Genomic DNA, 14,758 nt, shown 5'->3' on the forward strand with positions numbered 1-14,758 from the left:
GAGGGTCGATAAAAAAGGCGATGATGATGATGAAAGAGATGAAGAGAACTCACGTATGTCTCCTGTGGATGATGTGAAGAGAGGCAGCATGCAGAATATGGCCGCCGCAAGCTGTATGCCCATGCCGCCAGTCAGTCGCCATCTCATCTGAAACAATAATTAAAATGCATTTTAGAATCACTCAATACTCTCAATTTTTAAGTTTCTGTATCCAAACGAAATTCTATTACAAAGACTCAATTGTCCTATCCATTCTTTAACCAGGGTACCTCATGAACCACCAGAGTCACACAGTAAAAACAGTCAAACTATGTATTTTTGGGATGTTTTAAGGTCGATTTTAATAATGGCAAGTACGGAACTCTTTGTTCCGACTTGTAAATAGCCAGTTTGTTTATATGTATATTAAAAGTTTTTAATTAAAGCCACTTCGTAAAATTGACAAACAAATTCTTCCACCATACCCACAGACATGTAATATGTGATAACTACCTAGGACTTCATAAGTGTTTATGAAGAGTTATTACCAATTCATATAAACTAACAAGAATATGATCGCGACACTGATCCCGGCTGATAGAGAATATCTAGTTAGAGAGAATATCTGTGTTTACTCTGAGTTTATAGTTCAACGAGGGCTTCAGCGCCAATCAATACCTATGAAGCTGTGTAGGCGGGGAGATGGTGATTGTTTGTTATGCCTTACTAAGTAAGAAGTATGTGTACAATAATGTTTTTTATAAATCAGAAAAAGAGGTTGGTGGTGTGTTACGATTTCAGGATAAAACTGCTGAAGCAATTGAGACGAAATTTGGTAGACAGATTTCTTATCCGGGTGCAGGCTGCAGTTCTCTCGGGAAGTGGATGAAGCCGCGGTTAAATTCTAGTTATACACAACAAACTGTAAAACTAAAGAAGCTTGGTAATTTTTGAGGAAGTTTTGAGTACATTTATTTTTTTCCTTTACATGCCTTTATAGCGATTTTTGGCAACCAAATATCTAAGAAGTTACACCCAAAAATATTGTAGCTCTTTGACTGTAACTGTAGGAAAGCAACAGTATCCCCAAGGCGATATCTTTAACTAACTCCAAAATCAGTTTCCGCCCCATTTCTCGTTCCCAATCAGTTGCGAAGGACAGTGGTGTACATACTGCCTATATTGTTATATATCAATGCTAATAAATAATATTGTTATATTTGTGTAAAGAAACACTCGGGTATTATTCTTGAATAAAAAAAATTGAGGTGGAATATTATATAAAATGTTTATAGAACGTGTCGATTTACGAAGATCTGGGTAGATTTTTGGCGATATAAAGTCTCACACATTTTTTTTATCTCATCAACTGATGCCATCATAATGTGAATCTATGCAAGTCTACTTACCCTCTGCATTGATATATCTATACAGCTTAAAGCTTTTTCACAAAAAACATACAAAAAACAGATAAAAAAGAATAAAAATCCTAAAATTTAAAATTCACATCACGATTCTAGTAACCAGATGTAAAAAGATTTCAGAGCTAAGAAAAAACAGACTACTCCTGATTGAAGTACTAGTGATTATGTCCTGCCCCAGAATAATCCCCTTATCCAAACCAATTTACATTCGGATTGATTCGCACTTTGCTCGAAGAATTGCTCGTCTCTAAGGTCTTTGGATCACAGAATAAAAATTGGCAGAAGTTTTATAAAGAACTTTATAAAGGGGGATAAAAAATAATGGAGCTGGGAGAAAATATCTATAATCTTTTTATTTTTAATTGTATTTGTTATACTTATAATACGTAGGTAGTTATCTTAATAATATTTGATGATTAAAGATCACCATTTCCCCATATTTTTTTTTTATGAAAGCAACAAAATAACTCATCACTCTCAAAACAACTAGGGATGTCACTAGTTCGACAATCTGTATGAAAACTATCGATAGATTTCAATTAATTAAATGCAATTTAAGTTTAGGTGATGAAATAGATTGTTTACAATAAACACTCATTACAAAAACTTGCATTGATAAGTAATATTGTGTTCGTTACGAAGTAAATGAATACTTGCACCAGTATAAGAACAGTCCTTACGAATTGGTATTTCTTCCTCAACATTCAAAACTTACCACCTAATCAAATTGATAGCCACCTCAAGTGTGACCGGTAAAAAAATACCACACCCCACCTGTTTCCATTACTCACACCAGCAAACTCAATCAAAACATCGATCAATTTCGTAATTTACTCGAATCATATAGAATCGGGGTTCGTATCAAGGTAAATACCTCCCGTTCTATCGATATCTTCACAGTTATATATGACATATGTCACTTCCTTATTGGCAGTTATTAGGGGACCTTCTTTACGATTTTTTTTTATTTCGTATCTTAAGAAAGGGATTCTTGACAAAGAGAGATAGGATTTGTCAAGTTATCCGAACATTTGATTGATTAAGTGCCGAAGTGTTTTGAGGGATTCCGTTCCTTTGTTACTAAGAATTCTTTAGCATTCCATGACTTTGGGACACGGCAATGACAAATTGGTTTTACACGGATTGACGGGATTTCATAATCTTTTTTTAGATTTCTTTGGGCCAATGATAGTAAGGAAAATTGGATCAAATTCAATTTGATACAAAAATCTGGTCATGCTGACCGTATTACCTACATTAGTATTTTTTGTGTGAAATATTATGTTAACGATAGGGCCTGACAGCTAAATAGGTAATCTAGAATATCTTTCGGGGTTCTAGGGTACTTAGATCCTTTTATATTTCGCGAAATTTTCATAACAAAGGTATTGAAAGTATGGCTGATCTCATTCGTTTTTGTTGCTTAAAAAGTTATTTTACTTATGATGTAAACGTGACTATGACTATACTCACACGATGATGAACTATTCAGCAATTTTATGTACCATTTATTTTATGAGGATTATGAGGAAATATATTATACTAAGAGAAGTCCTACCTAATTACATGCAATTTTTTTTGCCAATTCAAAAGTATAGTTAGTTTTTATCTATTTTGTAGTTTAGCCATACATTGTTAAACAAGTTATCTACATGGTGTTTTTTTTACAAAACATGTATATTGTATAACATAAATAACAAGAAGAACTCATGACAAATGTACAGAAAAATAAACTCTTTAAACATATTGAATTCCTTGCAAGTTCGAACTGACAGAACGAGTGTTGTCCACATAACACGAATGTTCGAGAGGATTCTACAAACCTCAACTTTGATGAGTTCGTCGCCAATTTCTGTCAAAGAATCGTAGAATATATGTTTTATTTTGCATCAAAACTTTTCTGTTGCATTGGATTAGTTTGAGAAGTTATGTTTTTGCTATTTTTCATTGGTGTTGTTGTATAAGTTATTTAAAATAGATGTATCACAAATACCTACTGCCTCATTGATCTAGGATCATGGAGCTACTATTGAGAAGTGAACTGGATCTCGGTATCAATTCTTGGGTTGGGTCAAAAGCTGTATGTTTCAAAAAACTTTTGAAAAGCATCCCGAGTCTGGAATTTGGCGATTGATATACCCGTGAAGTCTCATCGGGCCATGGGAGTAAAGGATAGACAGTGTAGTGCACCTGTCTTTTTGTGGCCGACTATCGGTCAAACAGATGAATCATAGAAAATACTTTTACGCGAATATCGACCTTAAAGTATCTGAATAGCAAAGAAATATGCCATATAGTGGGTTGAGAAACAAATTATTTGATAGTACACAAGTATCTTCACAACCAAGATACCTATATATACCAAAATACGTCATTGTTGTAACCACGAATCTTAAGCAAACGTGTTGTGTGTTCATTAAAATACATTGTGACAAGATATTAACCATTGTGTACTGTTTATTTAGAGAATAAATACTGGTTATTACTAGATATGCCATGTCCTTTGGGGTTGCTAACAATGTGGATAGAAATACGCAAATTAATGTGTATAATTTAGTGTTAGTTTCAAGGTATTATTAAGAGGTTTCTGTAGTGTACTTGTGGGTCTTTTAAGTTATTTCGTAAGATTATGTAATGAAGACATTTGGGAAAGAAGAGAGAGAAGCGAGGCATTACGCGATAGCTGTAAAAATAAAAACTATGTAATTTGTGTTTAATTTTTAATACATTACAGTAATAGTGCTGAAGTGTTTTGCTGGAATTGTTCTTTAATTTTCATGCCTATTTCGTGAAATTTCCCAACCAGTACAAGAGCATTTTTTTCAGAGAAAAGATCTGCATTACTGTGCTTCCTCTAATACTACAAAGAGATAATAATGAGAGGAAGAGATATAATAAAAGATAGGTAATCTCTGTACCTACTGAACCGCTTTTGCAGTAATCATTCTAAAGCCAATAAAAAGCTACGTCATTCATCATAATATCATGCTTTCTTATCTGAGTAAATAAGCAAAGCAGAGCTTTCAGTTTGCGAGTGAAACCATGAGAAATTGCTAGTTTTTAAATAGAGGTTTAATCAATATTTTTGGTACTAAGTTCCTACTTAATTACATAGAGAAAGATGAAAATTATAAAGTGTTTGGTGACAACCCAACTCGCGCTCAACATCATCCTCCGAGCCTTTTTTTCCAACTCGCGCTTAACACAGTTTTAAAATAGTGTTGTCGTTGCCGACAGCGCTAGCCGAAAGCCGAATCTACCCGCAATCCAACAATCAACTGAGTTAAATATTTGTTACTTGTCCAATCGCTATTTGTTAAACTGTTGTACTAACTTTTAACTAGTTTCGTTGTTTGCATTGAACCCGACGAGTTCAGTTAACTTTTTACTTTTAAATGCTTTATTATTATTTGGGTTTTGATGTTACTGAACTGACAATTTGCTTTTCATTTTAAAGTTTTGGTATTCACGTTGAAGTTAGTGATGCCTGTAAATGTTTGGTAGTTTGGATAATAAAAGTAATAAGAACTATAGAGCGAACATTTAGGTTTAGAACTAACAAACTGTTTATTTATGTTTTTTTGTTACTAGGATTTACATGAATCATTCAACCAAATCACATTCAAAAAATACAGCTAGCTTAAAAGCATTTGAAAACTAGACCAAAAAATAACGCTTATTTATCAAATAACAAAAAAAAAATCATTTTGAAACACTTCTGTATCACTACTTCTTACAATAAAAACACAGAAGCGAACATTTATCAGTAACCTCCCCAACTCCTTGCAATTACACCAAAACAATTCAATAGAGGACCATTAATAAAACTTATTATAAGGCAACGGCAATAAAAATAAATCTTCTTTAATACCAGACGTATAAAATAGAAAAGCATTGAAATAAATTACAGGTTTTCAGCCGGCCGTACCTCCGTAATATTTATTAACTGAAAACGGCCTATGATTGTGGTAATCGGCCGCTGAAAATTCGCCCGGTTAGTAAAACCACGCATTGATTTATTAATCGAAGTTTTTAAGTTCAATATTTTATGTTGTGTTTGTATGAAGTGATTTGTTGGTTTTGTACTCGATTACGCTAGTGCTGATAAGGTTCGGTAGTTTTATATTTTGTTTTTCTGTTTGTTTTTTTCATCTTTTTTCAAATATACAAATGTACTATCCGGTTTGAGATTCCATTTTCCCCAACTTTTTTTTATCTCAACATAAACGCTACTTTCCTCAAACCCAGACATAAGACAGGTAATAAAAAATCTAATATCAAATAACCGCCAAATTCCTACATCAGCATATGAAACGAAATACACTACAGACAAGTCAATAATGAACAGTAGAAACGTCAAGTAAAAGAAGCTGAAAAAACCAGTATAGCTTGAACCCACCATTCTTTAAACGACCACATTTGAGAGATCACACATGCTTGGACGGGAAATCGCGAACGAAAACCTACTACCTAATATATTTACCTCAAAAGAGAACTCTGTCATCAAAATTGAATCCCGAACGGTCCAATACGAAAATCAAAATGGCTACCAATTGAATTTTAGCATTTTCGACAAGTTCTACCGCACAAAGGTACTTCTAGTGTAAGTCGTTGGCTCCAGTTTTAATAGATTCTAGTTTACAAAGCCTCTTGATTATTTAGTTGAGCTATGAGTCAAGGGTAATAGGAATTTGAAGTAGGTTTATATTACAAATTCTGTTTAAGTGTGTACAACAATAAATAAATGAGTTATTTAATTTTTTACTTCGTATATTTTCATATCTTCAAAAATGTGGGGTATCTCCGTTTCCAAGATACGAATCTTCCTCACTCTACGTAATAAACAAACTAGCTTTCACAGTTATATTAATATCAGTAGGATTATTTAGGGCACTTTCCTACTTTACGCTTACCGGCGTTTAAATCATATTGACTAAGTAGCTGCGGATTCCAAAAACCAATCTACCGTTGACTTGCGATTAGAGATTCGAAGACGTAGTTTATACTGAGCTAATGTCAAAATAAAATCTCTATTTATAGATAGTTTATATATATTCACAATATTTCGAAAACAACGATTCTAAAACAAATGGCTGTATCATAAATCAATATCATTAAAAAAAATACAAAAAACAATCTATTTGCATGTTATACCAATACTGAAGGTACTTAATTCGCTATTAAGCGTGTCACGCCATTGGTCCATTAAAGGAAAGCTTGTGTGTCGAGCTAACATTCAATTTAGTCTTAATGCTGTAGAAATAGGTCGGGAAAACCGGTATTGTCTAATTATATTTGTTCTGTTTGTTACTGGGAAATTGAATAAGGGTTTAGAAGGTGTTTTGTTAATTGTTAATTTAATTATAATAATTGATAATTGTTAATTTCCCTTTAATTTTTGTAATTTAGATGACGATTTTTTTGACACTTCTTACACAGGTTTCTCATAACTATTACTGTTTTTTACAAAAAAGTTAACCGCTCCAAAATTGGAAAATACTACTGCACACATTCGCGAAGTGTTATATAAATGGCTGACTTGAGATTGAGAAGGGCAAAGATATTTGACGAGAATTATACACAGATGTTAACCATAAGTTTTTGACTCCTTGGTACCTACTTCTGTAATTAGTTTACTAGAAGACATAATCCGAATTTATATTATAATGTAACAACTAGTCGATAAGATAATACTTTACTTTTAAACGACATTTTTTTTAATATTCCTGAAAATTTTCCAACTATTTCAAAATCAATGTATTCATCTCCTACCAATAAATATTTCGCATACCTCAAAAGACCGAAGAAATTAGCCACTAAATAATAACCCTGTAGTACATCTATTTATAAACTTGGACCACTCTATATAATGGTCAAACCGACCCCAACGATTAGGCATGCTTTGATCACTGAAATGTTCTGAGCCGTGAAAATTATGGACTGTATTAAACAAATATGTCCTATCCGGGGATCGCCATATTTATTTGGGTCAAATGAATATGTATTGTGTATGCGGTAGTTTTATTTTCTTTTTGAGTTTTTGAGGGTTGAGATTATTTGGTAAGTTTTAGAATGAGTCGTGGGGGATAGTTGAAGGTGTAGTAACTAGAATTTTACGGTAACTTTTCAGATAGTTTGATACTATGGATAAACGCTAGGTGTTTTCTTTTATATACGGTTTTCAGGGTGCTATCGGGTTATTTGACTGTCAAAGTTAATAAAAATAAGTAAAGTATTTCTTCTTTTGAACGACAATGGTAATAAAATTCATGAGGCAGTGTAGGTACTTATTAGGATAACACTTCGCTGGATATCTTGTAATAATGTGTGTCTAACCTGCAATTTGATTTAGAAAAAGATGAAAAAACAAACAGAAAAACCAAATATAATTAACAAAAACATAAATAATCCCTAAACTACCGCACTTGCATTATCGAGTACAAAACCAACAAATCACTTCATACAAACACAACATAAAATATTGAACTTAAAAACTTCGATTAATAAATCAACGGTTGGTTTTACTAACCAGGCGAATTTTCAGCGGCCGATTACCACAATCATAGGCCGTTTTCAGATATAAAATGTTACAGAGAAACTGCCTGAACTGGCTGAAAACCTGTAATTTATTTCAATGCTTTTCTATTTTATCATCCTCCGAGCCCTTTTCCCAACTATGTTGGGGTCGGCTTCCAGTCTAACCGGATTCAGCTGAGTACCAGTGCTTTACACAGAAGCGACTGCCTATCTGACCTCCTCAACCCAGTAACCCGGGCAACCCAATACTCCTTGGTTAGACTGGTGTCAGACTTACTGGCTTCTGACTACCCGTAACGACTGCCAAGGATGTTCAATGACAGCCGGGACATACAGTTTAACGTGCCATCCGAAACACAGTCAATGGTGTCTAAGATATACTTAGAAAGTACGAATACATAGAAACTTAGAAATATTGCATTGGTACTTGCCTGACCTGGGATCGAACCCGCGCCCTTATACTTGAGAGGTTGGTCTTTTACCCACTAGGCCACCACGGCTACTGCTTTTCTATTTTATACGACATAATATTGAATTGTTACCTTTTTGTGTCTTGCTCGTAAACTCAAATATTTATTTTTGTTTATTATATTTTTGCACACATTACAAAAACAACTTACAAAGGCGGACTTAACTATAATCTTCCTGTGAAAGTCCAAAAACAACTACTAGGGATTTACAACATTTTCAAAATAAATAACATTGTCTTATTTTGTGACTGGAATTGCTGCCTTAAATAACCCAACACCGACCTTAGGCTGAAAATATAAGCCGTCGTTCGTAACCCGCATTTAAGGTTCGCAAAACATAATACCTAGGTCAATACAATCAAGCCAAAAACGGCCATTTTCCCTCCAAAAATAAACGCAAAAATCTTGAAGAACCCTTTTACAATATTACGTTGATATTTTTTCCCTTTTAACAAACTATGAATTTTAAAAGAGTAATTTAGAAAATGGCTGACGTAAATATAGCGGTTCTAAGCTGGTATTAAAAACAAGGATTACGTTTTGTGGTGCTAGAATTATTTAGTAGGCGCAGATAAATATCAGGATTTTTTTATCATTTGTTGAAGAGGAAAAAAAAAGGTTCTTTATTGTAGGTAAAAGCGTATTTTAAAAGCCGTTGCGATTCTCCCGATAATTTTCCTTGACTTTTGTTTTGTTAATCCCCCTTTGTCTGAATGTCACGCACGACTATAAGTAGAGGTAACACATAATGATCGTTTTTGAAACGTTCTTTGAAAGCATTTGTCACCGACTTTCTTTCGACATGATTTTTCATTTTCAATTCGTGTGAATATTTTTCGTATTCAACCTGCAAGATATACAATATTTTGTCACTGACTTTCTCTCAATTTCTTTTTACATTTTCTGTATATGTGCATGTTTTTTGCGTGTACTTAAAATAATTTCCTAAGATTGTTCGTCGAAGCATAATAATTAAGTATATCCAATATATCGATTTGATACCTCCATTAACATTAATATACTTTCACGTACCAAAATCAAAACTCACCGTGACCTATCAGGCCCTACATAGTTAACTACAAAGAATATATTCTATATATCGCTCCACTATAATCATTACGGAACCGTTATTTTTCTCCCAAACAACTACCTACGTACGATACATCGGAGAAGTATTTCTCACAGGCTAATCCTCAGCTTTCCGTAACTGCCGAACAAATGTCTACGGGACATAGGATCGATTGCTTTCGACTTTTTCCTCTACTTAGATCCAAGTTAAGGGGTGGACCGATTTCTTTATTCACTTATCTTAAAGACGCTGTGTAGTGAATGCGATGAATCAAAGCGATTTTCGATTGATTTGTTTAAAAGAAACAAGGAATAGGTATCGTATTGAGATTTTTTTAAATGTTGCTTTTATGCACTAAAATATCAGTTTTGCTCATAGGTTGATAGGTATGATCGATACCGGTTTTTATTTTATTGGACCCTCACAAAAAAAAGTTCGATGACGTACCTAAGCGATTGTAGGTAAAATTGGCCCATAGGAGTCTAACATGAAGCATGACAGATAGAAAATGATTTCAATAAAGTTAGTACCTAGCTATTATTTGCCCACAAAACGAGTTGCAATAGTTATTAACATACAAACTAACAAACACACCCTCTAATATTCGGTACGTTACTGCTAACATGCTCTCCGTTACGGCAGTTACTGTCACAAATATAATAGTCCCCGCATTAAACGTGTGCTTTTGAGTAATTTAAATCTTTTATACCCTCGTAAAAGGAGGGAATATATTTCATGGCATGGTAATTCATATCTTCAACATTATCGCTGGCCGTTCTGAGAGCATTATGTACGCTTAGAATTTATTGGGGACTGGTTTACTGTGTTTGTTTTTCATACTATAAGTCGGATTACATGCTGAAGTGCTCGTGGCTAAGACAAAGCCACGCGGATCAATCGATCTTAAAGTTAAGCTTGGTGCGGTCGGTCCGTGGATGGGTGACCATCTTGTCATATTTCGAGTTTTTCTATGTTTCGGAAAGCACGATAAGCTGTAGGTACCGGCTGTCATTTGAACACCTTTGTCAATCGTTACGGGTCCAGAAAGTCTGACAATTAGTCTAACCTAGGGGTATTGGATTGCCCTGGTAACTGGATCGAGGAGGTGAGAAAGGCAATCGCTCCTTGTAAAACATTGGTAATAAGCGGCATGACGGTGAGACTGGTAGCCGAAACCAACACAGTTGGGAACGGTTAGACAGTTGATAATGATGAAGGCGGATTACATGTTACTGCTTTGCGGAGTGACGTATCTGCAGTCACGCTCTTTGACGTGCTGTCAGTGTGTTACAATACGCATTGAACTGTATCAGAATATCCTGCAGACAGTAGCTGTCAGATGTCGGGAATAGGCTCAAAAAATAGTGAACGGGAATCTGTTTTATGAAATCAGCATCGCTAGAAAATATATTTATAGAATATAAACTTAATATAACAAATCTACCTACCTATCTACCTAATCTATCTATCTACCTGCGAACCAAAATAACAAATACTCCACGTGGAATATTACCTTATTTTCAATACCAGTAATGTTTCTATTAAATTCGACTGCAACATCATAGCGGCCTCAAAGATGATACCCATGGTCATTTAATATTTTAAATGGTAATTTAAACCCAACAAAAAAAAATAATACTTATTTCGCAATAAAGTATCAAAACCTTAAAAACAGAATTGATCGCCCAACTTAGCTCGCCACAACTGGATAACAAAACCAAATCAGTCCTTATCTTAAGCCTTACGTGCTTAAAGTAATTTATACCCATTGATTGAGGGTTGTTCCTTGACTGATTTCAGGGTGATATTAATGCGACTCACGTGCGTGCTAAACCGAACGACACCGCTACGACAACGTGACGTGATTACCGAGTCGTGTTGAGTTTAAATACAAAGAGTTGTTAATACCCCCGAGGTGTAAGGATGCTTTTGGACGTCTGTGAAGTTCTTTTGTTTTTATTTTTTACTTTAAGGTATGTTTTGTTATGTGAATTAAATGAATACTATTATTTTAAAAGCTTTTATTTAACTCGCAATGTAAGTATGTTTGTAGCATAGTTTCTTTCAGTCTGAATTTGAGAGTCTTACAAGTTTCGACTGATTTTTTATTTTTGCCTATTGTCTGAATAAAGACTCCCATATCATATTATAGAAACAAATCAAACTTATTCGAATCCAAGGAGTTAGTCAATATTTAGGTACATGTAGGTTATATTTTTTTTCCTTCAAAGAATTTATCACCAACTCGACACCAGTACCAGTTCCAGTATAAGTTAGTAAAATATACCAAGATTAATAAACTTAATGAAACAAGACAAGTTAATAATAAGTCGCGGAACAAGAAGCATATCATGTGCGAAGTTCCGCTCAATTGCGAAAGAGTTTGTTTGGTAAGAAGTTCAAACAACAAAGTTTGTTATAGAAACATGGACACCATATGCCGCTAGCCAAATATATTACATTCATATTTTATAACTTTATGTGTAGAAGATACTTATGTTAGATATTAGCTTCCGCCTACGATATCTCTTCCCTCACTCGGATAAAACGTAGCCCATTATGTTATTGTGGTCTATAAGCTTATTATGTGGCCACTGTTAAGTTTGTTAATTTCATCAAAATCTATAGGTTAATTACTTTGTCGTTTATAATGCTAGTCGACTTACAAGGATTAATAATCATACTATCTTCTGTAGGCCATGTATAAGTAGGCCAAATTGCTAAGTAGCCCATTGTGTAAAAAATACTCTCCAAAATTATGACCTAGAAAAAAACATTGTGGCTTTTTAAACAGATGAGGATTAAAGAGGAAAAGTTATAAAAATCTTGTAAAACTTTTTAGTACCAAAATAAGAAAAAAAAAGTTTCGCTACGATTAGTCATTCTGGGTTCCGTATTCGTTATAATATTATGAGAATTCTTAACTTTAAAGTATTTGAGTAAACAAATTAGGTTCTTAATTTTGAATGAATTTGTGTACCTATGTAAAAATATACTGGAAAATAAATTATTTATATTATCTAGATTTTTGCTTCGCATATCCTAAAAATACATGATATGGTCGTTTTAAACACATTTTGTTTTAACGAATTTTATTTGTCATTAAAATACATAAAATAAGGCAGTCAATCAAAAGCACCATTTAACGTCATACGGGACCCCAAAACATCGTGCCCTTTCGAGCTTACAAGAAATCCGAGTTGTAAAACACTTCGTTTTTTTTATTAAAGTAATGAATACCCTTTTTGGGCCGTAATAAAAATTTAATTCGCCATCGGAACACCTTCTATCATTGTAACCCAATATCTGAGCTTGGGCGATCAAAGGACACCTTTGTATTTTAAATTGGCTATCAAGAAAGATGTTTTGGAAAGAAAAAGCTTTATCAAAAAGCAGAGGTATTCATTTGTAATTTAAGTATATGGTTCTCTAGGCATTGAGGTTAAGCACCGCTTGATAAGGCTGGCTCATGGATGGATGGGTGAACTTGTTACTGTAAATTATGGTGTGAAACGTATACGTGAAATGTTTGTTCGAGGTGCTTGTAATAAAAACAAGTCGTATCTAGCGAAAAGAGGGCTGTTTTAATAGTAAATTCTTGAAGATACAGGTGAATCTAAAAAACGAAGAATAAAGTCTAGTAAAATTAAAACCCATAGATAAAAGAGTCAACGCCCCCAAAAAGGATCTATTCAAGCAACAAAAATACCACACGCGAAAAGGGTTGAAAATCCTGACACATACAAACATGGACTTTATATGTTATTTACAAACAACGAAAAAACAAGATTATCCTCAACTTTATGATATGTTGACAGGGGTCATTAAAAATAACGAGACATTAAACAGGTCAGTGAACTTTTAATATTGTGTTTGCTTTCGACAAATGCTTTGTATGGCGGGCGCTACCGGAGACGGTGTTCGTGAAAAATATCAGAACTTTTGCAAACGTAAAAATTAAGGAAAGGTCACCGACTTTTTACGTGTACCTGAGTTTTACTTTTTTATTTTATTCAGTGGTTTCTATTCTGTGTTTGTTTTTAGATATTTTTGTTATTTGGAAGCGCTGAATTTGAAGCTAGTTTTTTCTTTGGAATTTTTATTTCTTACAAGCTTTATTGTGAAAAAAAAATATGGAACCCCATGAGGATCTCTTTAGGCGGTTGGATCAAGGGACTGATTCAGAAGCCAGCCTTGATACGGCGCGTATTGTGAGGAAGTTTCAGTCTCTGGGACCCTAACCACCAGTACCTTGGGTCGTGTGCCCGATATCGGTGGCCATAGGTATTTTATATTTTTATATTTAAAAATGTAATTTCATCATCATCCTCAGCCTATCGCAAAAATGTAATTTATATGTATGGAAATGAATGAACGACAATAATATGTTGATAACATCTTGTAATTTGTATCGCAATTAATATTATATTTTTATATTAGGATAATGTTATGAATCCAGCTTAATTATTGAAACCAAGTTTAACGCTTAATACAAGCTACTATTTCTACACCTATGCTTTCATGCGTTTAGCTACAAATCCATTCACTTCATCACATTCATTCCACAGAGATATAACTGTGAAATGGCGATTTTGCATTGTCTAAATAATTAAGATTAATGATTGGAAATTCGTGTGTTGGCCAAATCCTGACAAACGGCCAGCCTGATGTATAACTAGTGGGAACCGATAAATACGATATATTGCAGGTATAACAGAAAGCTCATACAAAAATACCACGTATTCGGTTATATGTAGAGTCTGATTTACGATAGACGGCAATTTATTGAGTGGCTGCCTAAAAATTACCTTTTTATTTTTTACATAAGTATTCCGTTTTTTTCAAACGATCCCAAACAGAGAATCGAAGTCGGATACAGCCTATCTAACTTCAGCAAGCGAGGTTTTCGATATCTTAATATCCTAAAAATATAATAATAATATAATTGAATATATTTGTTTATTATTTTTTCACAATGTTCAACGGCGGTCTATCTTAGGGTGTTGGTGAAGAAGTATCAATTACATATTTATATAAGTTAGTAGAAGAAGCAGTGTACCTATATATGCCCAATCTTTTACTTACTTGCATTAAAAACGATTCAGAAATCTTTCAGCTTAATATTGACATACAAAGCCTGCAATTCAGGACGGCTGAAATCCTGTGTTTGACAGACCACACCCTCTCAACTAGCGTTTCAAATCAATACAGTTTCCAAACTTCCATATCTGGACCGTTACTAAAGGCACCTATTACTATAGACCTATGTGTGACTAGAT

The 14,758-nt window shown here is 33.9% G+C and overlaps 1 protein-coding gene across 1 annotated transcript in view; it reads right to left on the bottom strand.

Annotated features, from left to right (window-relative positions):
* Nucleotides 1–14,758, bottom strand: part of LOC124638112 (hemicentin-2-like) — a 289,572-nt gene that overhangs the window by 29,757 nt on the left and 245,057 nt on the right. Inside the window, exon 2 of the mRNA XM_047174965.1 lies at nucleotides 54–147. Coding sequence (XP_047030921.1) covers nucleotides 54–147 — 94 coding nt within the window. The remainder of the gene's footprint in view (nucleotides 1–53; nucleotides 148–14,758) is intronic.

Source organism: Helicoverpa zea, chromosome 17 (genome assembly GCF_022581195.2).
Source record: "Helicoverpa zea isolate HzStark_Cry1AcR chromosome 17, ilHelZeax1.1, whole genome shotgun sequence".
NCBI lineage: Eukaryota > Metazoa > Arthropoda > Insecta > Lepidoptera > Noctuidae > Helicoverpa > Helicoverpa zea.